General features: G+C 41.3%; 1 protein-coding gene across 2 annotated transcripts in view; it reads right to left on the reverse strand.

Moving 5' to 3' along the window:
• Nucleotides 1-245: 245 nt before the first annotated feature.
• The window catches only part of LOC109098784 (histone acetyltransferase KAT6B-like), a 28897-nt gene continuing 5748 nt past the window's right edge, over nucleotides 246-23394 (reverse strand). The window contains exons 3-17 of one of the 2 annotated variants that reach the window (XM_042736927.1): nucleotides 15671-15779; nucleotides 13640-13755; nucleotides 13380-13461; nucleotides 11829-11961; nucleotides 10419-11317; nucleotides 9640-9761; nucleotides 9077-9177; nucleotides 8788-8929; nucleotides 8230-8391; nucleotides 7887-7980; nucleotides 6976-7207; nucleotides 6644-6800; nucleotides 5145-5393; nucleotides 4190-4466; nucleotides 246-4093 (exon numbers count right to left, since the gene is read on the reverse strand). In XM_042736927.1, coding sequence (XP_042592861.1) covers nucleotides 1485-4093; nucleotides 4190-4466; nucleotides 5145-5393; nucleotides 6644-6800; nucleotides 6976-7207; nucleotides 7887-7980; nucleotides 8230-8391; nucleotides 8788-8929; nucleotides 9077-9177; nucleotides 9640-9761; nucleotides 10419-11317; nucleotides 11829-11961; nucleotides 13380-13461; nucleotides 13640-13755; nucleotides 15671-15779 — 5484 coding nt within the window. In that variant the 3' untranslated portion in view covers nucleotides 246-1484. Of the gene's footprint in view, nucleotides 4097-4189; nucleotides 4467-5144; nucleotides 5394-6643; nucleotides 6801-6975; nucleotides 7208-7886; nucleotides 7981-8229; nucleotides 8392-8787; nucleotides 8930-9076; nucleotides 9178-9639; nucleotides 9762-10418; nucleotides 11318-11828; nucleotides 11962-13379; nucleotides 13462-13639; nucleotides 13756-15670; nucleotides 15780-23394 lie in introns of both variants that reach the window. The other variant, XM_042736926.1, reaches the window with a different exon arrangement.

The following is a 23394-nucleotide window of genomic DNA, read 5'->3' on the forward strand; positions in this document are numbered from 1 at the left end:
AGGTCAGGTTCATTTTTATTGCCAAGGCAGCTGTGCAGTTGCATTAGATGCATGTTTGTGTTTCCCAGGTAAATTCATCCACCCTCAACAATCAAAAACATCCGTTTGTTCATTCAGTAGTTCCCGCACTCTACAAGATTGTTTCCAACCATAATGCGTTTGAAAATCTGTTGACTGTAATAGATCCATTCAAGAAAAAGTAAGAGTCTGGATTAGCATGAGATGAAAACAGAGTCCATACACACTTTTAAGTCTGTCAGTGGCTCATCATAATTTATTTTCTGCTAAAATGTACAGCATTTAAGTGACCGACTAAAAAGGTAACTCATAAATTGTTAGGACTGTTGCTCTGTTAATTAGTACAGTCAGGATATCCCTCTTACGTCAAACTGCCATTCTGTACAGGTACAAAGGCTACAAAATAAGCTATACAAACAGACACCGATACAATTTACCTTTTTACATGCCATCTGTTTTGTCTATCAACAAGGCTACAGCTCTACATTTCAGTAAAATATAAATCAGATGTTTTATAAAGATAAAAAAAATCTACAGATGGAATGAAAATGTAAGTTTAAAGGCATTTCATAAAAGACCAACTTTGGAGTAAATTGACACTCATAATAATAAATTTGCAACTCTGCCCCATTTGAAATGGTTTCGTTTCCCCTTCCCCTTTGATTTAGATTTCTACATGTACAAATACTGACATTGACTGTTCTTTGCTATTGTGACAGAAATTGCTTTAAATTGTATAAAACAGAAAGCTGCCTCAGGTAAAGAAACTTGTTATAAAGTAACAAATTATACACAATTAGCAATAGAACCTTCCAAGCCGAGCGTGACAATGTTTTCAAATCTTTACAGTATTAGAATCAACAAAAATAGAGTTTAATTTTTCCTTCCGTATGAGGGAAACCTAACCAAGGCCATACATTTAATATAAAATTGCTTGCTATTAAGCACAACACTGTACAGTACTACCTTGATGCACTGTCACTAACAAAGACGTTATAGCATGCTAAGTTTAACCTTACATTTAAAAAAATATAAAAGTAGATTTACAATAATTTAAATAATATGAAGGCATGAGTACAGACTTACATATATAACCTTGCGATTGCTAAAGGTACATTGAAAAGGCTCTTTTGTCCAAAAAACATACAATGCAGGCACATTTAAAGGTTCCATAATGCAGGTTCCAACTTAAAGAAAATGTAACCTCCATTCAACTGCAATGCAGTTCGGGGGAGATTTACACTTACACAAATGTTACATTTTAAATCTTATGCTGTAAGGCTTCCCATAAACAGGGGAGAAAAGCTAAAATTTAGGCAATAAACAAAACTTTTTTTTTGCATTCTTACCAAGTGCTGGTTCTTTCAGAAAGATCCATAAAAGCGAACATTAACCTTGAAAATAAGAACAAACTAAATACCTCAAGTCAACTAGCTGACTTTAAAACGTCACTTTCAGGTCGCTGATTATCGTCTTATGTAAGGCCCGTTTAAGGGTTGTTTGGACATGCCAGTGTTCACATAACCATGATGACCTGCTGGGCTGTACATCATATTGCCATGGGGAGGGGCCTGCATGGGCTGCTGTGGGTAAGGCTGAGTACCCATCATGCCCATCTGCATAGAGTACTGTGGAGATTGATTCATATAGGTAGGATTGCCATGGTAGCCCCCGTTCATCATGGGCTGCGTCACTCTGTAAGTGTTCATCGCCATATTGACGTTCATAGAGTTGACGTTGTAAGCCGGCGCGGGCATGAGGTTGACCCCCATGTTCATCCGCGGCGGCATAGCCAGCGTCCTCCCGGGAGCCTGCATGGTCATAGTCTGAGGACCCCTACTGTACATCTGCTGCTGGTGGTGGGGCTGCAAAGGTGCCGATTTGGAGCGGATGGACACGGGGTGGTGGTGGTGATGATTCTTGGGGGCCATTTGCGTCTGCAGTCTCTGAGACTGGGCCAGGTTCATGTTGGGTGTAGCCATGTTGCGTTGCAACATCATGGGCGGTGGAGTCATGTTGGGCGGAGGAGTCACGGTAGCCTGCGACTGAGGGCCTCCGCCAGGTTGTGACAGAGACACCAGTGCAGGATTGTGAGGGCCGAGCTGCGTGGACAACGAGCCGTTGTTGTTTGCATAGGATGAGATGGAGTGCGAGGCAGAATGGCTGAAGGGCAAGGAGTGGTCCATGATGGTATTGGTGAGCTGTTGTAGCTTATGCAGGCTGAACGTAGCTGAGTGCTGACCGTAGTGTCCACCTCCATACTCTCCCTGGCCCATTCGGTCATAAAGGCCCAGGTTGCCAGAGGGGTTGTTGGACTCTGGGATGTCAGGCAGCTGCATGGGTGGAGGGAAGCTGGCAGGCATGGAGCAGTGCGACAGAGGCTGCTGGTACTGGTGTTGTGGGTGTTGGTGATGTTGATGATGCGGATGGTGTTGGTGATGGCTGTGGTGGTGACTGTGGCTATGCCCGTGGCCGTGTCCGTGCGGATGGCTGGGCTGCCTCTCCGGCACACAGCCTTGCGGAGACTTCACACTGCATCCCTGAGGGGAGCTCATGCTGGTTTGCTGGAGCATGCTGCAAGCGCCAGTATTGTTCGCCACAGGACCGGCCATCTGCTGGGACACAGCACAGCTGCTCTGACTGTGGCTGCCACCGGAGGAGAGGTTGCCATAGGAACAGCTGCTCTGGGAGGAGGCGCCCGCTCCTGCTCCCGTGCCACAAATGCTGTTACCCAGCGTGGAGTCGTAACTGCTGGGATTCTCGTAATTCTCCGTGGTGCTCTCGATGCTACCTAGGTCACTGAAGCCACTGTCCACCACCTGCTGAGAGTGGTCCGACACCGAGGGCACATCCATTATTGGACTAGTCTCCATGTTGTTATGAAGCGAGTGCACCGAGACGGTGCCCTGATCGGGGCTGATCTGCGTGTAGCCACTTTCTAAAATGGACACCGCTGGACTGTTGACTGATCGAACAGATTGGCTTGGGTGAGAATGGACAGAAGACAGAGGGCTGCTGTGATCGGACTGCTGGCAGTCGTCCACGGGAGTCATCTGAGGGCTCTGCTCAATGTGAACATACCGCTGTAGGCTGTGGCAGGCCTCCTGAGTCTCCGCGCAATCTTGAAAGTGCCTCTCCTGCTCAGACTCTTGAGTCAGAGACTGCACTGCTTGTGCCGTCTCCATGTCAAGCTCAGGGCAAATGTTATGGTCCTCTTTTATTGCCGGGGTCAGTGGGCCCATATGCTTTTCTTCAGGCCTCTGACTGTTATCCTCTTCCTCGGTTTCGGAGTCTGGAGGGTGATCTGAGTCCACAGTGTCACCCTGTTGCATGCCCAAGCTCACAAGAGTGCTTTCAAACGCAAGCTCCTCTGAGCAATGAGGGGGTGGGTCCACAGGGCTCGGCTGCACTTCAGGATTTTTATTGTTATTACTAGGAGATGGAACTGGCTCTGGTTCTTCCGTAAGGTCTCTTTCTGGTAGTGGCACAGGATCGTCTATTCTCTGCTCATGGCTGTCATCTTCATCGTCCGCATCATGATCGTCCACATGAGATGGTTCTGGCTCTTCTTCCTCATCATCTTCTTCATCTCGTTCACCTGAGCCCTTATCAACCCTGTCTTCTGCTTCACCCTCTGGCTTCAGGACTTTGACTTCCTCTGTATTATGAGTTGACTCTTCAGCATCATCTTTTAGGCCTGATTTTGTTTCACTGGTCTCATCAGCACAGGGTGAATTTTCTACCGTGTCAGATTTGTCTGTCGGCTCATTCTCGTTTGCTCTGTGAGACTCGGGTGGCTCCGGACTGTGGGGCACTGAATCGCAGAGGTCCAGTTCTGGGACCTCTGGTCTGGGCTCTCTACTGGACTCACATGGTCCTGAGAAGGAGGCAGGGCTGGCATCCTGTTCCTCTTCCTGCTCCTGCTCCATTGTGACCATTGGCGTCTCAGGAGGCGTGTAGAGGTTGAGCTTAAAGCCCATTTTGCGCTCCTTTAGTCTCCATTTGGGAGGGCCTCGTTTGACACCTTTGGGCCAGCCTTTCTTCCGTTTTAGAGGTCGAGGATTGTCCTTTTTCACTGCTCAGATACACAAAAAAAGATGTTCCATGTAAATTTATCTTTCAAACGTGCAACAGAACAGTATGTTGTAAATATTAACATATATGGCTTTACCTTCCACATTCCCTTCTTTTTTAGATTGATTTGAGTGATTGTCATCTTCATATCTCCTTGGTCTTCCAGGCCGACGCATGGCTAATCTCTGGCTCTTCTCCTCTTCCTCATCCTCGCTGCCACCCCTCCTGCTGGGCTGTGGCAGAGGGCTTTCTACATCAGAGTTTTCGAATGGCTCATCTAGCACCTCTGTTCTCTCAGAGATGGTCTCGGTCGTGACACTGCTGTTGATTCGTGTTCTCCTTCGCCCTCTCTTCCGTCGCAGAATTGGAGCCTGCTAAGAAAAAAACAAACAAACACACATTTAAGGGGGCTATTCACTTAACAGAGAGGTGCATATTGCATGCTTGAGAACAACTTGTGCTTGAGAATAGAATAAATACAGGGAGATGTCAAAGACTGTTAGACTTAACAACTGTCATAGCAAGAGTTGGCCACTTTTTTGTCTAACTGTCCCTGGTGCCCTTTAATCCAAAAAGCAGAGGTTTGGAGGAGACAGATACGGTCAAGGGTGATGCTAAACATAGGGAAATGTGGCTGCGTTGTGAATGGGTTGCTTCATGATCTAAATGCAAAAGCCCATCATTTAGACCACAGTGCCTACACCACAGGCCATTCATTTGGAAAGCTTAGCCTGCCCAAAACCCCAAATGAGAGTGTTCAGAATCAAGCTGACCGCAAGTTCCTCACAACATGCTCTCCCCCAGGCATTCTGGGATAGCAGTACCCCAATGCAAATAATCTGCAGCATTACTTGGTGATACAGAACCAAGATTTCCCACACAAATCACAAAAGCAATATTACTTAATTATGGACTTAAGGACTGATGGAAATTTCTGACTAATGGATAGTTTTGGATCTTTTTCTATCCAACTAAATACACATCCCAAATGATGAGGGAAATTCAATGTGAACAATGATGATACACACAGAACCATTTATTCTGATGTTTACCTTTCGCTTGAGCCCCTGCCCAGACTGGGATTTGATTGCACTGTCTTCTTCATCATCGTCGTCATCGTCATCACTGCTGCTTTCTTCGCTCACTTCGAACTCTTTCCCAGCGCTGCTGGCAAACAGTGGGTCTGAGTATCTTCTGCTGAAGTTCTTGCACTTGGTTAGTGGAGGTCTTGTGCTAGTGTAGCCCATCCCTGTTGCCAAATTCCTGGTCGACGCACTACAGCCTCCACAACGGTCTCCTGCCTGTTGTGCCACAAAAACACAAACATGAGCTTGTTTGAGCCGCTCTGTACAGGCTGAAGCAGACAAATAACATCTCAGTTATCTGTTTTGCTTCCACAGTGCCCCTGCAGTGCAGAGATTGTCTCTTGATTAGCCGTTGATCTCAGCAACATTTATTTTTAAGCGGCTGTGGAAGATTATATTTCATGGGACATTCAGAGGCATTAATAATACAGGGCTTTGATTTAGGTCACTTAGGAAGCTGGGTTACTGTTGAAAGTGCTTTCAGCTATCTCTGTGAACTTACCCTGAACTCCTGAAAGGCAAACGATGGGATAAATTTAGCTCACTTTTCATGCAAGCATCATCTTGTAGTTAATTCTGCAGAGCCAAGGAAGGAATGAGTGACCTGCGCTCATAGTGATCGCCATGATCTGCCTATTGAATAGGTTTGAATTAAAAACATAAGCTCTGATTTTAGACTCAGCCACCAGAACAGCCTTTGATCATCTTACCAATTATGGTCAAGTTTTGCATTATGCAAAGAGTCAGGCTGTGTCAGAGGCCAAAAGGAAACAATAACGGGGCATTTTATAAAATCTGCTGTTTCCACAGCATTATCTGCGGCAAACGTTAACAATGCATACAGAACATAGTAATTTGATGTGAGACAGATGTAATTATAAACTGGACTTCAAGTCACCCTGTGGAACGTACTGATCAAGCCTCTGTATATGCCATGAAAACCACCTAGATGTTTCTTGTATATTTATATAAAGGTTGTTGCAGAGGGTTCACTCTCTATGAATTTAACAACATTAAGGTACAATGCATACGTCTAGGGGCTTTTTTGACATTTGAAACAATATAGGTACACCTGTGGGAGATTACCACCTCTTTCAAGACATGCATTTTAAAAATAAGAAATCTGAGCTGCCATAGATCTTTTCTTTGTTTGAGGGAAGAATGACAGAAGACCGATTTTATGACAATTCAAACCTGAAAGCTCTGAATATAAATCATTATTAAAAGCTTACCACAGTGAATGAAGGGTCAAGCAAAAAAGTGGTTTTAAACAGATTTAACTTATTTATGTATTTGCAATGGCTCAATAATTCATTTCTGATGTGAAACTTAACAAGAAATCCTTGATAGTTTAGCTTTAAGTGTTAGAGCACTTTGTACTTGGACAGACGAACAAATAAAAACTGGGTTCACTAAAATCAGGTGTTCAGTCCCTGATCAAATCATGAATAGACCTTTAAGCCTACCTGTGCTATAGCACTCTTCAGCTCCCCTGGTGGGCTTCTGCAGACTGAAACTGGAGTCCAGCTCAAGCAGTCAGGTTCAACCCCATGAAGCCGTGGCTTCATTCTCAGTCTATCCATATGCTCCTCAATCAGCTGGTGCCTCCGAATGATTACAAACCTAGACAAACATGTTAGAAAATATTAAATTGTAATATGGTATTAATGTACATGCAAATATAGCCATAATGTGTCCAGCCCCCCGGAATGTAGTAATGTCTTTAGAGATGATGCAGTGTACTGAAAGCATGTGAGTGAATTGTCAGATTGACAGATACCACCACAGTCAAACCCACCTGCCATCCTGGAAATCAATCATGTTGAGCTGCTGAAGTGTGGTAGCGATGTCATGTGGACACATGCCCGTGGCTCGGCTCATTCCCCTGATGCTGACACTCTTATCTGGGTGGTTGTGCAGGTACTCCAGTATGACACTTTTCCAATAAGCCAAGTAGGACAGACGACCCAGATCAGATAGAGGCTTCTCTGGGGAGCCAGCCTGGCCCTCTAGCCTGGAAAGTAAGTAACCTGGAAAGACAGGAAAAGAAAGAAAGCGAGGAGATGAGGAAAGATTGTTTATGAGTATTGTTGTCAGATCGGGTTTGAGTGTCACTTTGACAAAACATAAAACAACTCAATCACAATTTATGAAGAGATGGAGCAATGCTTGTGCAGCTTTTTAAGGTCTTGAGGCACATTTCACAAGCTTGAATTGAATGATATTTTACATAAAACCAAAGCGAGTTTCACATCAAAGCCAAACAGTTATATGTAAGGAATTTAACGATAGTGGTTTTGATTCTAATGGCTTTTGATTCTAATAAAGATTTGTCTCAATTCTTGTGATGTCAGTGTTATTTAAAAAAAGCAATATTACAGTACAATATTTTAAGACAATAAAACCAGTCCAGTCCAGATAATCACAGTGACAGATAACCACTAACTGTACATGCGCACACACATATATGCGTATATAAATCATATGTCATTTCAATTTTAAACTCATAAGGGTTATTCATTTACATATCAAGAAAATATTTGGTCAGTTTTTGATTGGTTAAAGTTTGAGCTGATCTTGCTCTGTTTTTTTTTTGTTTGGTTGTATTTTGTGATGATGTTTCTCTTTTTGATTTCATGTTTAGATGAGAAGCATCTGTTCATGATACAAACAATCTTATACTTCCAAACCAGTTGATGAATAACTTACTGAAATCAATGAGGAACCTCCCAAATCCTTGCCTTTGGTACTGAGGCATGATCATTATGCAGGAGACATTGTACTTCTGCTGGGAAAGCTTTTCCTGTGGGAGAGAAAGAGAGAAAGATAGAGTGTGTCAGTGCACTGCCAACACATGCAATTCACTGCACCTGCCGTTGTCCTGAACTGAACCAAACAACCACACAAAACCCTTCAAACATATTGCAGGTTCAGGTTCAGATCCAAAAACGAGCACCGTACAAGAAATGCTATCTTTAGCAACCCACTAGATAACCCGCTGTTACTCTTACTCAACTGTCATAGGATTAGATATATTTAAGGGTTGTAATACCTTTGAGAAGTATCCAACAAGATGACAACCCTTCTCATCATTCTGTGTCAGAACGTAGAAGAGAAAAGGCTCCACATCGTAATACAAAGTCTTGTGATCCAGAAAAAGTTTTGCAAGCAAACAAAGGTTTTGGCAGAAAATTTTGCTGATATTTCCATCAACCTGAGCAAAGAAGACAAAATGGGAAACGATTAGAGTCAGGTATGCCATACAAGGGCTGCTCCTGCTAGTGGAGCACCTGTGAAAGATCACAACTCATAAACAGAGTGCAATGAATGGTCTTTAACACTTTTGGAGCCTGCTAAAATTGATGCATTTCCTGTTCACTAGACAAGCAAGATCCTTGAAGAATTGGCTTAATCTGACATGATTAATTCATGCAAGTCCAGTTCTCCTCCGTGATGCGGAGATGTGTCTTTCGACAAGCTTGGCACCTCATAGCCTTTAATCTCTGGACATAACCCCCTCTTGTTTTAATTGCAAATGCAGATGATAAATTAGGATGCGGGTGAAGTTGTGCATGTGCCCCTTGTGCAAGATTTAAGAGCAAGCACTGACCTCAAACACAGAGAGGTTATCCTTCCTGTAGATCTCATTAGCTGGCGGGTGAAACCACCCACATTTCTTTGAATGCCTCTGCAGAATGTCTTGGCTTTTCATGTACTTTAAGCAGAACTCGCAGAGATAAAGCTTCGGTAATCTGAGGAGGTGTGCAGCAATTAATTATAAGGAACAAGAGCAGGGAGAAACTCTAAAATCACAAAATAGTTTACATTTGCTTAAGGCTGTATCTGACAAACATTTTTACTGCCGTAAAAAAATGTTTCTGAATTTATTTCAGACTTACCTTGAGTATTCTGGAGGGTATGGTGAGGAATACCAAGTTTGTATTTCATATTCCCCAAACTCAATCAAAGGAGGGGATTGTCCTTGATCGCCACCAGCTTTCTGTTTTTGAAATAAATCACTAGTTAGAAACAGAATTAAAACACTTCAAAGAATTTGATTTTTATATTACAGCCACAATACTAAGGTGTTTGCCAAGGGTTGTGTCCAGATGCTCTAATAAAGCATACCAGGCTAAGCTAGTTTGCTGGTCTAAGATCTCTCAGTAAGAAAAATGCCCAAAACCAGTCAAAAGACCGGACTTTGAGACCAGATAATAGGGCAGCATAATTTTAGGAGGGAATAAAAACAATAATAAAAAAATAAATATTACTATTGCAAATTTCCATTGTCAAATATTTAAGACAAAGAAAAAGATCATTATTAATATTTTACAGTACAACTGTAAAATTACAGTAGCAATATTAAAATTTTTATATTTACTTAATTTCTTCAACTATCAAGCTTTTTATTTAGCTCTTAAACCTTCTCTTCTGTTGACCATGGGTGGTTTACTCTACACACCTTTGCTGTGATCTCTTTGATGCGTCTGAACAATTTCAGATCCTCTTCATCCACGTGGTCATGGAGTAAAGTCATCTTTCCTTCCTGTGGTTCTCTTCTTGAGCATCTCTCGGCATTAAAGGCTGTGAAAGGTCAGAAAAAGGGACCTTTACAAGTCCATATTTGTAGAATGTAGCACAAAAGAACTGAAAAGATGCTGACACAACAAAACCCAAAGCTAATATAAACAAGCACTAACTTCGACTCGATAACACACATTCAAAATCACAACTGCTAGCATGCAAATCACTACAGTCATGGAAAGGAAGGCTGATAGGAAAGGCTCATATCAACATTGCTGGCCAACACACTAACCTCAAACCTCTAACCACACATCACAGTTTGTTTCTAGGCAACAGTGACCTCTAAACAAATACTCCATTTGTGCAGAGGTTGAGAGGGAACCAAACCAGGAGCAAGGGTCATTTGAAATGCAAACACTTTACATTAAAGTGCTTGTTACTAAAGGGAAAAAGCATTAATAACTTGGGTTTGAGAGGCAGGTGTGAGCAGCATGAGAACGTGAGCAGAGAGCAGAAATCTAAGGCTTTAGTGGCTTCAGAATTAATGTAATAAAAAAAGATTGAAGAAAAAGGTTAAAAACAAAAATGCAGAGATGCAGTATTAGTTGAAAAACAAAAATCCATGTTATTTTGCTTCTTAAAATGAGGAAGATGAGTAAAACGGTTGAAGATGAAAAAGCCAGTCGGCTGTTTGGAGGTTCAGGCCCCTGTGCTTACCATGGTTTGGGTCTGGTTTTACTCTTCCGTCTGCCAATCTGCCCTTCCCTGGTGTGGTGTTCTCCCTCTGCGGGGAGGCCTTTAACCTAAACCTGCCTAGCACCTTGTGCTTTCTCAAGAAGGGTGTTCGTTTGAAATGGAGTGCCGACTTAAACGGCCGGCCGCGCTTGGGCGCCCATCCTGAGGCTGAACCGGACAGGGATGCTAATTTACTACCGAAACCCTTGACAGACTTCTTTCCTTGAAGCTGCAGGGGCATTTTGGGTGAGGTGGAAACGTCCTGGCTGCGGCGCGCTCGCTTGGGCGGTGCGTAGCTGGGGAGTCCCTTTTGCCGGGACTGTCCCTGAGTGGTAAAGATGTGAGACAGTCCATCAAAGAGTCCCTTTAGCTGGTTGTTGCCAGGGAGGCTACTGAGGGACGGGCCGCTAGACTGGGAGGAGGAGCTGTGGGGGGAGTGGGCGGAGGAGGGCGAGGACGACTGGGCGGGGTTCAGCGAGATGGGGCTGTGTCCTTGTGAAGGGGACGGGGTAAGGAGAACACTAGACGGGGCGTTTAGCCTCACACCTGGCGTCGTCACGCTGCCATGGCATTTCCGATAGCCCCGTTTCCTCTGCCTGTGCTGTTTCGAGGAGCCTGACACCTCACCGCGCAACCGGCGACCCAAGGGCGATGGTGTGAAAAATTTGGAAAGCCCGTCAATGAGACCTTTGGTTTTCTTGTTGATTGGGGGTAACGTAGTGAGGGTGGGTGTGGATGTGAGGGGGTCAGTGAGACTCCTGCCGTCTGTGGTGGGTATAAAGGTGCTTGATGAGGGTGGGGTACAGAAAGTGCTTATGGAACCCCTACCATGCCGTGCTTTTTCAGACAGCTCAAAGGATCCCGGACCACCACTGTCAGACCTATGAAAACAGACGATGGTTGCATTTAGAACACGAGCCACAAATGAATAAGAATCAGTGTGCACATCTCAACTGTGACTAAGCCTGAGCCCTGATTTCACAGCTTCAACAACACGTTCCACGGTGTCTATCAGGGCTCATCAAGCCTTTAGCAAAGATGTAATCCCTCAGGTCTTGCACATTTAAAAGCTTGCTCACCCAGACTTACCCAGTCTGACTGACAGCATTCCGACTGAGCTTTACTACACAGCCATAAGTTAAAAATAGACTTGCAAAGAATGCCCCAGGCTAAAAGTACATTGTAGCAGCCATGCTAATTTTAAACCTTTTCGATGATTGGGTATGAAACCTACATATACTCTCAAGGCAAGGTTGTGAAGGACAAAAATCAGAGTAGGCCATAAAAAAAAAAAGAGAGAGCATTTACTGTTTAGGCAACATACTGATTGTGAGACCTGTAACCTTAAGCCTGAAGCATAACAAACAAGATAGATGAAATGAGTTATCGTACACTGTTGGATGTGCAAGATTTTTTCTTGGCCTTCCTGGCTTTGCATATCGCCTTTTGATCTGGGCCGCTGTCTTGTGTAGCAACCGTTTTCCCTCCTGCTCCTTTGGCCTGCATACTTGGCAGATCCACATTCCTGGGGGAGGTTCAGGGGAAAAAAAGAGAGAGAGACAGAGAGAGACAGAGAGAGAGAGAGAGAGAGAGAGAGAGAGAGAGAGAGAGAGAGAGAGACAGAGAGAGAGAGAGAGACAAAAGAAAGAAGCATTTCAAGGATTGTTCATCATGTCTGCAGCAGTGACACTTTTCAGATATGTCTTTGTAGTGCTGAGCAGAGATGACCCGCTGTGCCTTTCCCTTCATTCCCACTGTCTTTAGAAGAAAAGAAACAGAGCAGAGAAAAAACAGCTTTCTACAGGTAACATACCAACACAAAAGCACTGAATAAATGGCTTTGAAGTTGTGTGGGGTGCTCTTTTCCTGACATGGCTTCAGCCTTCTCATCCTCTTTAGAGAGGAAAATAACAAATGAACACAAATCGAATGATTATACCTTTAGTTCAGATTTTGTCCAACTAATTAAAGGTAAATTTGCACTGATGTTTAGTGTAGAACTGAAGCTCTCAGATATCTTGTGTAGAAATATGTGGCACTGATTCATAAGATAAGCATCACGTCCTACAACAGAGAGCAATTTCATAGTTTCATAGTTAAAAAACAAAGCCTAAATTCTCAGACAGGTAGACTAATTATTTGAGGCCTGATATTAGAAAAAGTGTCTTAGTCAATATACTCTTTGGCTTTTTCCATATCACTAAAAACATCTATTGCTGAACAACAATCCAAGTGAATATACTTTGCAGTCACATTATTAAAAGTGTGTCATTTTTTCTGCAGTAGACTGTCACAAAGTCCCAACAGAGCCATTCACACAGGAAGCGTTTTTATAGCACAAATGCAGAAATACGTCTTTGGTATCGCTTTTCTGTAAGCATCTCTTGCTATGATTAACATTGTTATTTTTGCTCACTAATCTTATGTGTTAAATTGACATCCTTAACATACAAGTTTTAGTTAAAGCATTTGCATTTCACCCATAACAAAACCAAAATAAAATTTGATGGGATTTCTCATGGCAGAATGTCACCTCCCTCCAGCAGTTTCAGACATTCACCACTGAAGGCTCTTGTAAAATTAAGTGAAATGAACCTGTTCTGCTCTATTGAAACACTTTATGATGCTGCTCCCTTTTTATCTTGGCACTTACATGCCCATTTCAGACAAACTGCCATTAACTGAAAAGGACAAGCACAGCCATTTGCAAGCCAGAGGCGAAATCATTGACAATGAGAAAGAGACTGGAAAGAGAAGGAGGGAGAGACAGAGAGAGAGAGAGAGAGAGAGAGAGAGAGAGACAGCCAGCCACTAAATAGTTCAGGACGCAAGGTACATATCATCTTACTATTATGTAACCAGAAGCCTTTGTGTAATGGCACATTTAACAGCTTCACCTTGAGAATGGAAAAATCCACAGAGGCAAGCAAAAGCTTAATGTACCTTTTGGCATTCTGGAGAGCGGTGGGTCACAACACTCCATATGGAAACCCCTGTCACAGGAGTCGCAGAAGAGCATCTCGTCCTGGATCCACACACACACAGAAACGAGTAAGACACACAAGAAATAACATGCAATCTACACAACACAAGTAAACAACATCCTGCAGTAAAAATGTCAGAACACAAGCAGCGCTCTGACACTATAAAAGATGTCAGCATGAACTGGGCCAAGGCCTTCAGTGCATCTGCAAAGAACTTACAGCATTCTTCCCCTGAATCTGACAGGAACTGCATGTTTTGCATTCGATGCATTGCCATCGCAGGGCCTTGACATTTGCAGTCAAATCAACGGAGAACTTCAGGCATGATGGATGGCCTTTGAGGAGAAATGTAGAATAAAACAAACAGGCTTTAGAGAGAGTCTCCAAACATGCTCAATTAAAAGAGCGACATTACCTAATCCTTTAACTTTGGCAGGAAACACAAAAGCCCTTGCTGAAACATTACAGGATAAATGTTAACAGAGACTTAATCAAGCGGAGAGAGAACATCAAAACGAAACAAATGAAAGATTCCCCCGACCGTGGATCAGTTAAATATTTACATATGGCATCAACAATGCGAAAAACCATGCGTGAAGACTTTCCAAAATCGGTGTCTAAAAGCACTGTATTATCAAACACTTCTGAGCAGCTAATTAAGGATAATTTGATCTTAACGAGGCAGAAATGGTACGCGCATACACCGTAATGGCAGTCGATCCGTTATAGTCATGTAAAAGCATGCACTCCTGTCCCTGAGGGCTGCAAACCAGCTGCGGTTTACAGTGGGAGCACATTTTCTATACTTTCATGAACACTTAATGAAAACCACCTCTGCGTTGTTAAGTCAAACTCAGCCATAAAAATGTCACCGGAAGAACAATTCCTTGTGGCATTTCAAAATCACTGTTCAAAACAAATTACGACATAAGAGCAGGTAATTTAACAGGAACATGGCAATTCTGTCTGGAGGAGGGAAAATAATAAATAAATTAAGAGTAAAAGAAACAAGCAAGCAAACTTCAAGCGGGGGAAAAACATCTTATAAACTGCACACCTTTCAACTTGAATCCATCTGTAATTGTGTAAAACCCTTCTGCCAATACTTCTACAGAACAGACAATTTTTATGGTTAAAGAATATAAATCTTCCTTCTCCAGGCTTCAAGTATCTTTTACCACATTTCTCAAACATACAGCCCTACACAAATTATCCCAAACAAGAAAACACTTACATATAAGCTACCATTTTTCTCCCTGTCTCATCATCTGGCTGGACACTTTCTGGGCTCTTTCAAAGATTTATACATCATTCTCTTTGCACTCTGACATGTGATGTACCAAAATTTGATTCACTGAAAAGGGTGTTTTAGGGCCAAAAAAGAAAAAAGAAACAGACTGAATCTGGGCTGAAAATATAAAACGCAAATTAAGCAGATTGAACACAATTTTAGACATGGAAAAAAGCAGTCTGCATGTAAAATTATCCAGGTAAACATTTATAGCAAACACTGGTTAATGAAGATGATACCTTGTCAGAAAGAGTGTCTATAGTTAATGAGACACATGCACAACTGCTCTGATGAGAGATGATGAGAGGTGTGCAGAGAAATGCAGATGGACAGAAAACACTGCTGCGCATCAATCTTATACAAGACAGTGAAAGCATATTGCTGTCAAAAGTCAAACTCCATTGCGTGATTTGTTTTTCCTAATTGTGCATGCACAAAGTGTGGCAATTCAAATACTTAAAAATAGAATGCATATTTGTGAGTTTGCATTTTCCTTTTGCATCCTGGCTGATTAATAAAGAGCATTTCCTGTTTTTAAAAAGACTGCACACATGTATTTATCTGCCTCATGCACTCATACGGACTAACCAACACAGATACAGATGTACTTTCAAAAATGTGATCGTGCTTTATCATCTGACACTGCTGATGATTGAAATGCTGTAACTATACTACTGAGAAAAAAAAAAAAAAAAAAAAAAAAAAAAAAAAAAAAAAATCGAACTAAAAAAGAACTCCTAAAATTTCAACACAACTAACAATTATGAGCAGCCATTCAAACAATAATTGCTGGTTTGGTTACAGCTAAATGGTTAGTTACAAAGTCTGATTCACATTTCAACCAATAACATTCCTAGTTATGTGATAACTTGCTTTTGGCCACTTGGCACAGACATTCAGATGATGCACTGTCCATACTTAGGCACCACTCAGGCTGAGAGTTCAAACATGGGTCTTACCACTACTCCCACAGTCAGCACAGGACAGCAGCTCCTCTGGCCTCTTGTCTCGATTGGACTCCTTTGTGCCCAAACAGAAGCTGCATATGGGTATGGGATCAGCACGTGGCTAGAGAGAGAAAGAAAAAAAAGGAGCATGCTTTTTATTAATGTAAACCTTCATTTGAATGTAACTGGCAACAAAGTTCCAACATTTCTTTGAATTCCTCTTAGATTAAAAAAAAAAAAAAAGTCTACGTTTTACAAAACTAAACACTAAAGATGTACTCCAACTAAACCCCCAACAGCTGAATGAGTGCAGTGCCTTAAATCATATGTATATACACACACACCAAGATTTGAAACAGTATGACTATTATTAAACACAAGGCACATGAGTGGCATAAACAATGAGTACAGATTGGAAGATAAAAGATTTGGCATGTGTTTTGATTAGCTTTGTTTGAATATTGGGTGTCAAACTAGACAGGTGGTTACAAACCCAGGGAGCCAGCTAGTTATTAAGCATGTGATTATAGAGGACAGATAAGTGGTGCCAGATATAAAGCAGCTCCTGGCAGAGGAAGGGTACCACCATGAGTCAAAGCAATCTCAAATAGCTCCATTAAATGAAAACGCACATTATAGGGATGTTAGGCGTACCGATACTTTACTACCAAGTAACAATATGAAAATAAAGATACTACTAAGATACTAGTCTTGAGCACCAAATCAGTTTGTTATGATTTCTGAAGGATTATGTGACAATGAAGACTAGAGTTATTACTGCAAAAAATTCAGCTTTGCCATCACAGGAATAAATTACACTTTAAAATATACCTAAATAGAAAAATTATTATTATTATTTCAAATTGCCATAATTTCATAACATTACTTTTTTTTTTACTGTATTTTTGATCAAATACATGCAGCCTTGGTAAGCATAATATAATCAATAGGCATAAATGTTGTTATTGTGATATACTAGCACTGAACAGTGTAGAGTGTTCAGGAATCCAAGATCTCTGGAGATCAGATGCAAATCTGGACACAGAATCCATGACGGTTATACCACAAACAACAGTTTGAATTTAGGAGGCGTGCTGCATTTGACTACTGTAAAGATTACATTCTTGTGTAAAAGCCTTCTAGAAGGCAGCAGCCAAAACAACAGACATCAAACACACATACATGCAATAAATCTGGTACTACTGATGAAGGATAAAGGATGCCCAGCAGGATGTGTGCACATCACCCCACACACACACACAGCCTTGCCGTATCACCGAGCGCCGATATACACAACGCTGAGCCTGTGTAAATATTGGCAATGGGATGTTATACAACTGTGAGAGGTGTAGCCAGTGCCCTCTGAATGAGGGCAAGGCAAGGTGCTGATGCCAAAAGAAGATTAGAGGGAACCGAACAGGCTCAGCGAATAGCTCGAGAGATAAGACTGTATCTTTCCTCCCACGAAAGCCTGTGGCATGCAGGACTCGTGTAGTGGAGATCAGAAAAAGGTTACATGGAATCTGACGGGAAAGTCTGCCACCACACCCTCACGACTCCAAACAGTTGCGTCTAAATCTCCACACGGGTTGCATAAGCCCATTCAAGCCCGAGTCCTTAGAATCAGTATTAGACGCTCACAAAAACACACCAGTCTCCTGAGAAGAGGAACCGGTAGAACTTGAGAGTAAACAAGCAAGCAATTTTGCTCAATTCTCTCCCAAAAGGCTTGTCAGCAAGAGACGGAGCATTCTGTTGGGGGATGGTGTATATTAGATGCAGATGGGGCATTAGAAGACGGAATAAAACTACATCTAGTGGGTATGTTCTCTGTACCATCTCAAGAGAGCCACTCAGGCTGAGCTCCCGCTGTGCAGTGTTGATAAATATTGAGTGTCTGTTCTGGTGAGAAACCTGTTGAGAGTAATGCCAGACTAATTGTTTTATGCAACAGGCAATCAATCCCTAGCCTATTAATCATTTTGGCAGACCATCAATTTGCAGATGGGTTATTCATAAACATTGCAAGTTTTTATTTAAGTACCAATTGAAAGGCTCCAATCGATGGCCTCTGAATGATACGCACAGCTCTTCATACAAATGATGAGTTGGTTAGTGCTCAGAAATAAATGTGCGCTCATTGCTTATAAAGGGCTTCTCTCCCCGAGGGCAACATAATCAAGATACACAACAAAAATCCCACCATGCACATAATGCTTGACCTCAATTGCCTCCAAACAATACATCTGTATTCAGGCACAGGAGGGGAAAAAGCACAGGCACCGCCGTCTCATATAAATAAAAATAAACCCTCTACTGCAGCTCTACACACCACATCATTCAATAACATTAGCGCTAAATTGATTTCAATGGCAGAATTCCACTGCCTCTCGTTGGATTTCAGCAGCACATGAAATGCATGCATTTACTTCACACGCATAGTGTTCATGTGCACAAAGATATAAAAAAAGCATAGCTACTTGAAAGCCTGGCATGCTTGACATTGAGTTAGATATGATCTGAACATATGCTACTTGATATGTAGGAAAAACAAAACAAACATGCAGGCAGATTCTCAAATGATTTCTTAGCACTCAAGACATAACTATATGATGTGAACTTCTGCAACTGTAGCCAAACTGTCATTATGGAGGTGATTATATACACTATTTAAGCATCATGTAAATCCCGCTAGAATCCAAACCGTTTTACCATCAGAACTAGAAGGACCATCATGTTTTCTCCCCACTGCAATTTACAACAAACCTTAAGTATAAATTTAACACCTCTGAGAGGTGCAATTATAAATACATGGGCATTTACTGCTAACTTAATGGAGATCCGGAATCACCACAAACATATAAGCCTATTAAAATTTGTACATTGATATGGGGTGCTCAATGTCATACACGCAAATTTTTGCTTAAAGGGACAGTTTCACCCAAAAATGAAAATTCTGTAATTTTCTCACCCTTATATCATTCCAATCCTGTATGACTTTCTTCTGCAGAGGAGGAATAGATTCAAGTTTGTTTTTTACAATACAATAGAAGTCAAAAGGGTCCAATGGTGTTTGGTTCCAAAAATCTCTTTTCTGTTCCACAGAAGAAAGTCAGTAATAAAAGTGATAGTAAGGCAAGTAAAAGATGATTCCTTTAACCACCACCAATCATGAGCATTTAGGATTATGTTAAGAACAGCACACTCCTTTTACCATTGCTGAAGTGTTTAGTATGTACGGTTTATGGAATGAACAGTGTACCTACAGTTTCATATAGGTCTTACTAAATTGGATAAAACTAATATACAACAGTTACTGAAGAGAATACAATAATGTATAATGCACTGTAACTGACCAGGAGCTTCCATTTCCAGTGTGATGGATTAACCAGAAGTTATGTCAGTCACAATTTTTAACCTCTTTCCTGACTCATCATATAATGATTGATGAGATTGTATGACACATGAGAATGTCGCAAACTACTGTTTCAAATATGTACTATGGAATATCGCCTCCTAGTGTTTTTTTTTAAAAAGAACTAAAACTTCATTTAGCACTAAAAAAAAAAAAAAAAAAAAAAAATATATAATAAATAATAATAATAATAATAATAATAATAATAATAATAATAATAATAATAATTGTAAACAGCATATAGTTTTTACTGTGCAGTAAGTCTTAGCATTCCATTCCAGTCCTAGCCATGGTTACATATTTGACTGTCTCTACTTGCTCATAAATTACACTAGGACACATTCTCATGTCAGTGAGAACAAATATGTGTTGGCTGGTGACTACACCCTGCTGAATATTGTGACAAATATGTGATCTGGAATGTTTGCAAAAGGAACATTCCACAGATGACACCGCATTCCCATCTAAAACGGGTAATAATAGCGTTGTTACTCTGAGACAGGTCTATTTCACTGAGGGACACAAGTCCTTTTACCTGAAGCATTTAGCTCATTAATTAACAATATCCTTCTATTTAAGGCAACATCTCAAACATGCTTTTGTCAGGTGTTTTGTCCACTAAGTGGAGCTAGCGCGCATCCACACCAGGCTGATGACAGAACGTTCTGTGCCATGTCTGGCTCTGAATTAAAGGCCAGTAAATCCTGACAGCAGCGGCTGCACTGGGAACAAGCAAGTGCTACAGGTGCAAGAGTGCAGAACAAGCTATGAAACATGTGGCTGGAATGACCACAGGGGTACGTACATGTCTTTATTTGAACAATGCAGAAGTGAAATGCTTAGAGGAAGAACATGAGGTTCTCACTGATGTTTTCAATTGACGTGTCAAAAAACGTGTCATTTGTTGTGCACAAATGCAAATTCACTATTCTAACCAGTCTCATGTCTAATATTTGTTTATAATTTATCCCCATGCCAACTAACATGGCTATATTGGTCAATAGTATCTCCATCCATCACCTACTATGTTTCTACTGCTCCAGAAAAGCCAAGTAAGCATACTTCGGCATGAGGCCAGATGTTGTGAAAAACAGAGTTTCTTACAGGTCTAAAGGACTGCATGCTGATTAATCAAAACACTAGATAAATTAGTTGGATTGTTTGGCAATTAGTCAACCTCTGCAAACATACATATACATATATATACACACATATACATACACATATACATACACACATACATACACACACATAATATATATATATTATGTGTGTGTATAATATATATATATGAAAATAAATTGAAAGACAAACTGCAATACAGGTTGCATCGCATAAAAGCATCTGCCAAATGCATAACTAACATTTACAGGGATAGTTCACCCAAAAATGAAAATTTGATGTTTATCTGCTTACCCCCAGGGCATCCAAGATGTAGGTGACTTTGTTTCTTCAGTAGAACAAACAAAGATTTTTAACTCAAACCGTTGAAGTCTGTCAGTCATATAATGTAAGTGGATGGGAATCATGGCTGAGTGTCAAAAAAACATACACAAACAAAACCAAATTAAACCCAGCGGCTTGTGATAAGTTTATGAGTAAAGACATGAAACGATCGGTCTGTGCAAGAAACTGAACAGTATTTATATAGTTTTTTACCTCTGACAGCAATGTCCGAACTCACGTTCTCAACAGCCAGCATGTAACGCATCTTCTTGCTTTACGCCAGATAGAGTGTCAATGGTCCATTTGAGAGATAGGTGGCGGTAATGCACTTATAAGTCTGTGATCCACCATGAAAGAAGACGCATTACATGCCGTAAACACACTCAAGACAGTTCGTACATTGCGGTAAATCAGGTAAAAACTATAAATACTGTTCAGTTTCTTGCACAGACTGATCGTTTTGTGTCTTTACACATCAATGTATCCTCACAAGCCGCAGGGTTTAATTTGGTTTTGTTTGTGTATGTTTTTTGGACTCTCAAAGCCATGATACCCATTCACTTCCATTATTTGACTGACAGACTGCAACGGTTTGAGTTAAAAATGTTCATTTGTGTTCTACTGAAGAAATAAAGTCACCTACATCTTGGATGCCCTTGGGGTAAGCAGATAAACATCAAATTTTCATTTTTGGGTGAACTATCCCTTTAAAGCTATGTGAGCCATCCATGAAGAAGGGTAATGATGATCAGTAAAAACCACTTAAAGCAAAGTAAACATGGGTTCATCCCACATTAAATGTGACTGCTGTGCCTCTAATCTGCATAAGCTTCCTGAGATCTCACCTTGGATAGCCACAAGTAGAGGCATATCACTTTTGAATGGCAGCGTGCATGAGGTTATGCCTTGCCCCCATTCCATAACCAGACACTGACAGTAACTGACACGTAAATTGTGTGTCTCTTGGCTCAGCTGGTGTGAACCAATGCAGTGACATGCACATCAGCATCATCTTTCAAGTGGTTTGAGACCAAATAGAGCAAGAGAGAGAAGTACAGTTTTATTTAAGCCTGACGACGTCTCATGCTTCAATGTGAAAGAGGAATGTAGGGCAGATCTGTTCTAAAGCTGACCCGTGACTCGTCCCATTACATTTTCCAACAGCTCTATTAGCTCATCCAGGCCTCTAAAGCCCAGGAACTTAACGAGGATGGCAGAGCTATTACATTACCATTACTTCATTCAGGTCAGTCTGCCTGAGGAACAGCAACATGGCACACGCTCAGGTATCTGAGACTCAGGTTAGCAAAGTGACAATTACTCCAGCACTAATTAAGCCATCTCCACTTCAGGCTGTGTCTGACCCTTACTAATTATGCATATATGTGGTGGCAGTGGCTTAATGCTTAGGGACTTGAGTTGTTTAACACAAAGCAAACAGGTTCAATGGCAACAAAAATTTATCCAGGAGCTCTAGAGTTAGACATCTCAATCTTGCGCTATCAGTAGTGACTTTGAGGAAACCACTAAACCCCAACAGCAAGTAAAAAATCTGTACTACTGGCCTGTTTAGGCCAGCAAAAACATTTTGTGTTGGCCTCGTCTTAGTTCAACTAGGGCCTTAATATGCATCTCAAAAAACATTAGCGAGTATGAGTTTCTTCACATAAGCCGCAGGCTCTTTGAGACTGCTGTGCAAACAATAATGCTGATTGAACAGTTAAAAATATACCAGATACACGGAAAGAAAATGGTGCTGCTTTGAAAGGAGCATTTAGCAGAAGTCACAGAGGATGGAGATGACATCGACAAACTTCACACTGAGCTGAACAAACAGATGCACACATAGAAGAACAGTAATAAATTTCACCTATGTGGGTTAGCTGACAAACATATCAAGTCATTCTCCAACTGCAAGCTCACTCTAGAGCAGTTTTGTCTTTGCATTTTTGGTCTTCAGTACTCCTACAGACACATCAGTAAACCCTGTGTACACCATCAGAGATGTACAGCTTTATACAAATGCAGAGCAACTTAATACAGCGCCTGCCAGTGGGTGTGAAGACAGTGTAACGACATTCGTAACAATTACTAGCAAAACCACAACTAGGAACACCAACTTGTGGCTAAGCAGTGGCAAAATGAAGCCTTTGGTGGTGTACCTTTTAGAAACTAATCAGAAAAGTTTTAGTTTATATTTATTACAAATCTGTATTGCAGTACATGTACATAAAATGTTAAAGGTGACATATCATAAAAATCTGACTTTACCAGGTTTTAAGTGCTATAATCAGGTCCCTGGTGCATCTACCGACCAAGGAAATGTGAAAAAGACTAATCCAGTAACGTTGTTTTGGGAAGCCTTTTTCTGCAAGTGTCTGAGAAAACAAGCACGTCTGATTTTGCTCCCTTGGTGACGTGGCAATGGGATCTTATTATAATATTATAATATTACTACTATAATAATACCCCTTAATCAGCACCGTTATAGTACACAACAGTGTACTAGTTCTAATGCCATAGCGAAAGTATGAGCAGAACATGCTAACTGTTCTGTCTGTGGCTGCACTGACGAGCACAGAACACTGTGCTTCGGATGTGTGCTCTCAGAAAATATCAGAAGTTTAAACTCATCTGGTTATCATCTGGCATGATAATCAGAACCAAAACAAATGTTTTTAGCAGGTCCGAGCTGTAATGAAGCAGCTCTGTTCTGGAAAAGGGGGTGGGGAGCAGCAGCTCATTTGCATTTAAAGAGACTGGCCCGAAAAACAGTGTGTTTCTGCTTCCACTCAAAATAGGCATTTTCAAAATGATTTAAAAAATGATCTGTGGAGTATTTTGAGCTGAAACTTCACAGACACACTCTGGGGAC

Source organism: Cyprinus carpio, chromosome B13 (assembly GCF_018340385.1).
Source record: "Cyprinus carpio isolate SPL01 chromosome B13, ASM1834038v1, whole genome shotgun sequence".
Classification (NCBI taxonomy): Eukaryota; Metazoa; Chordata; class Actinopteri; order Cypriniformes; family Cyprinidae; genus Cyprinus; species Cyprinus carpio.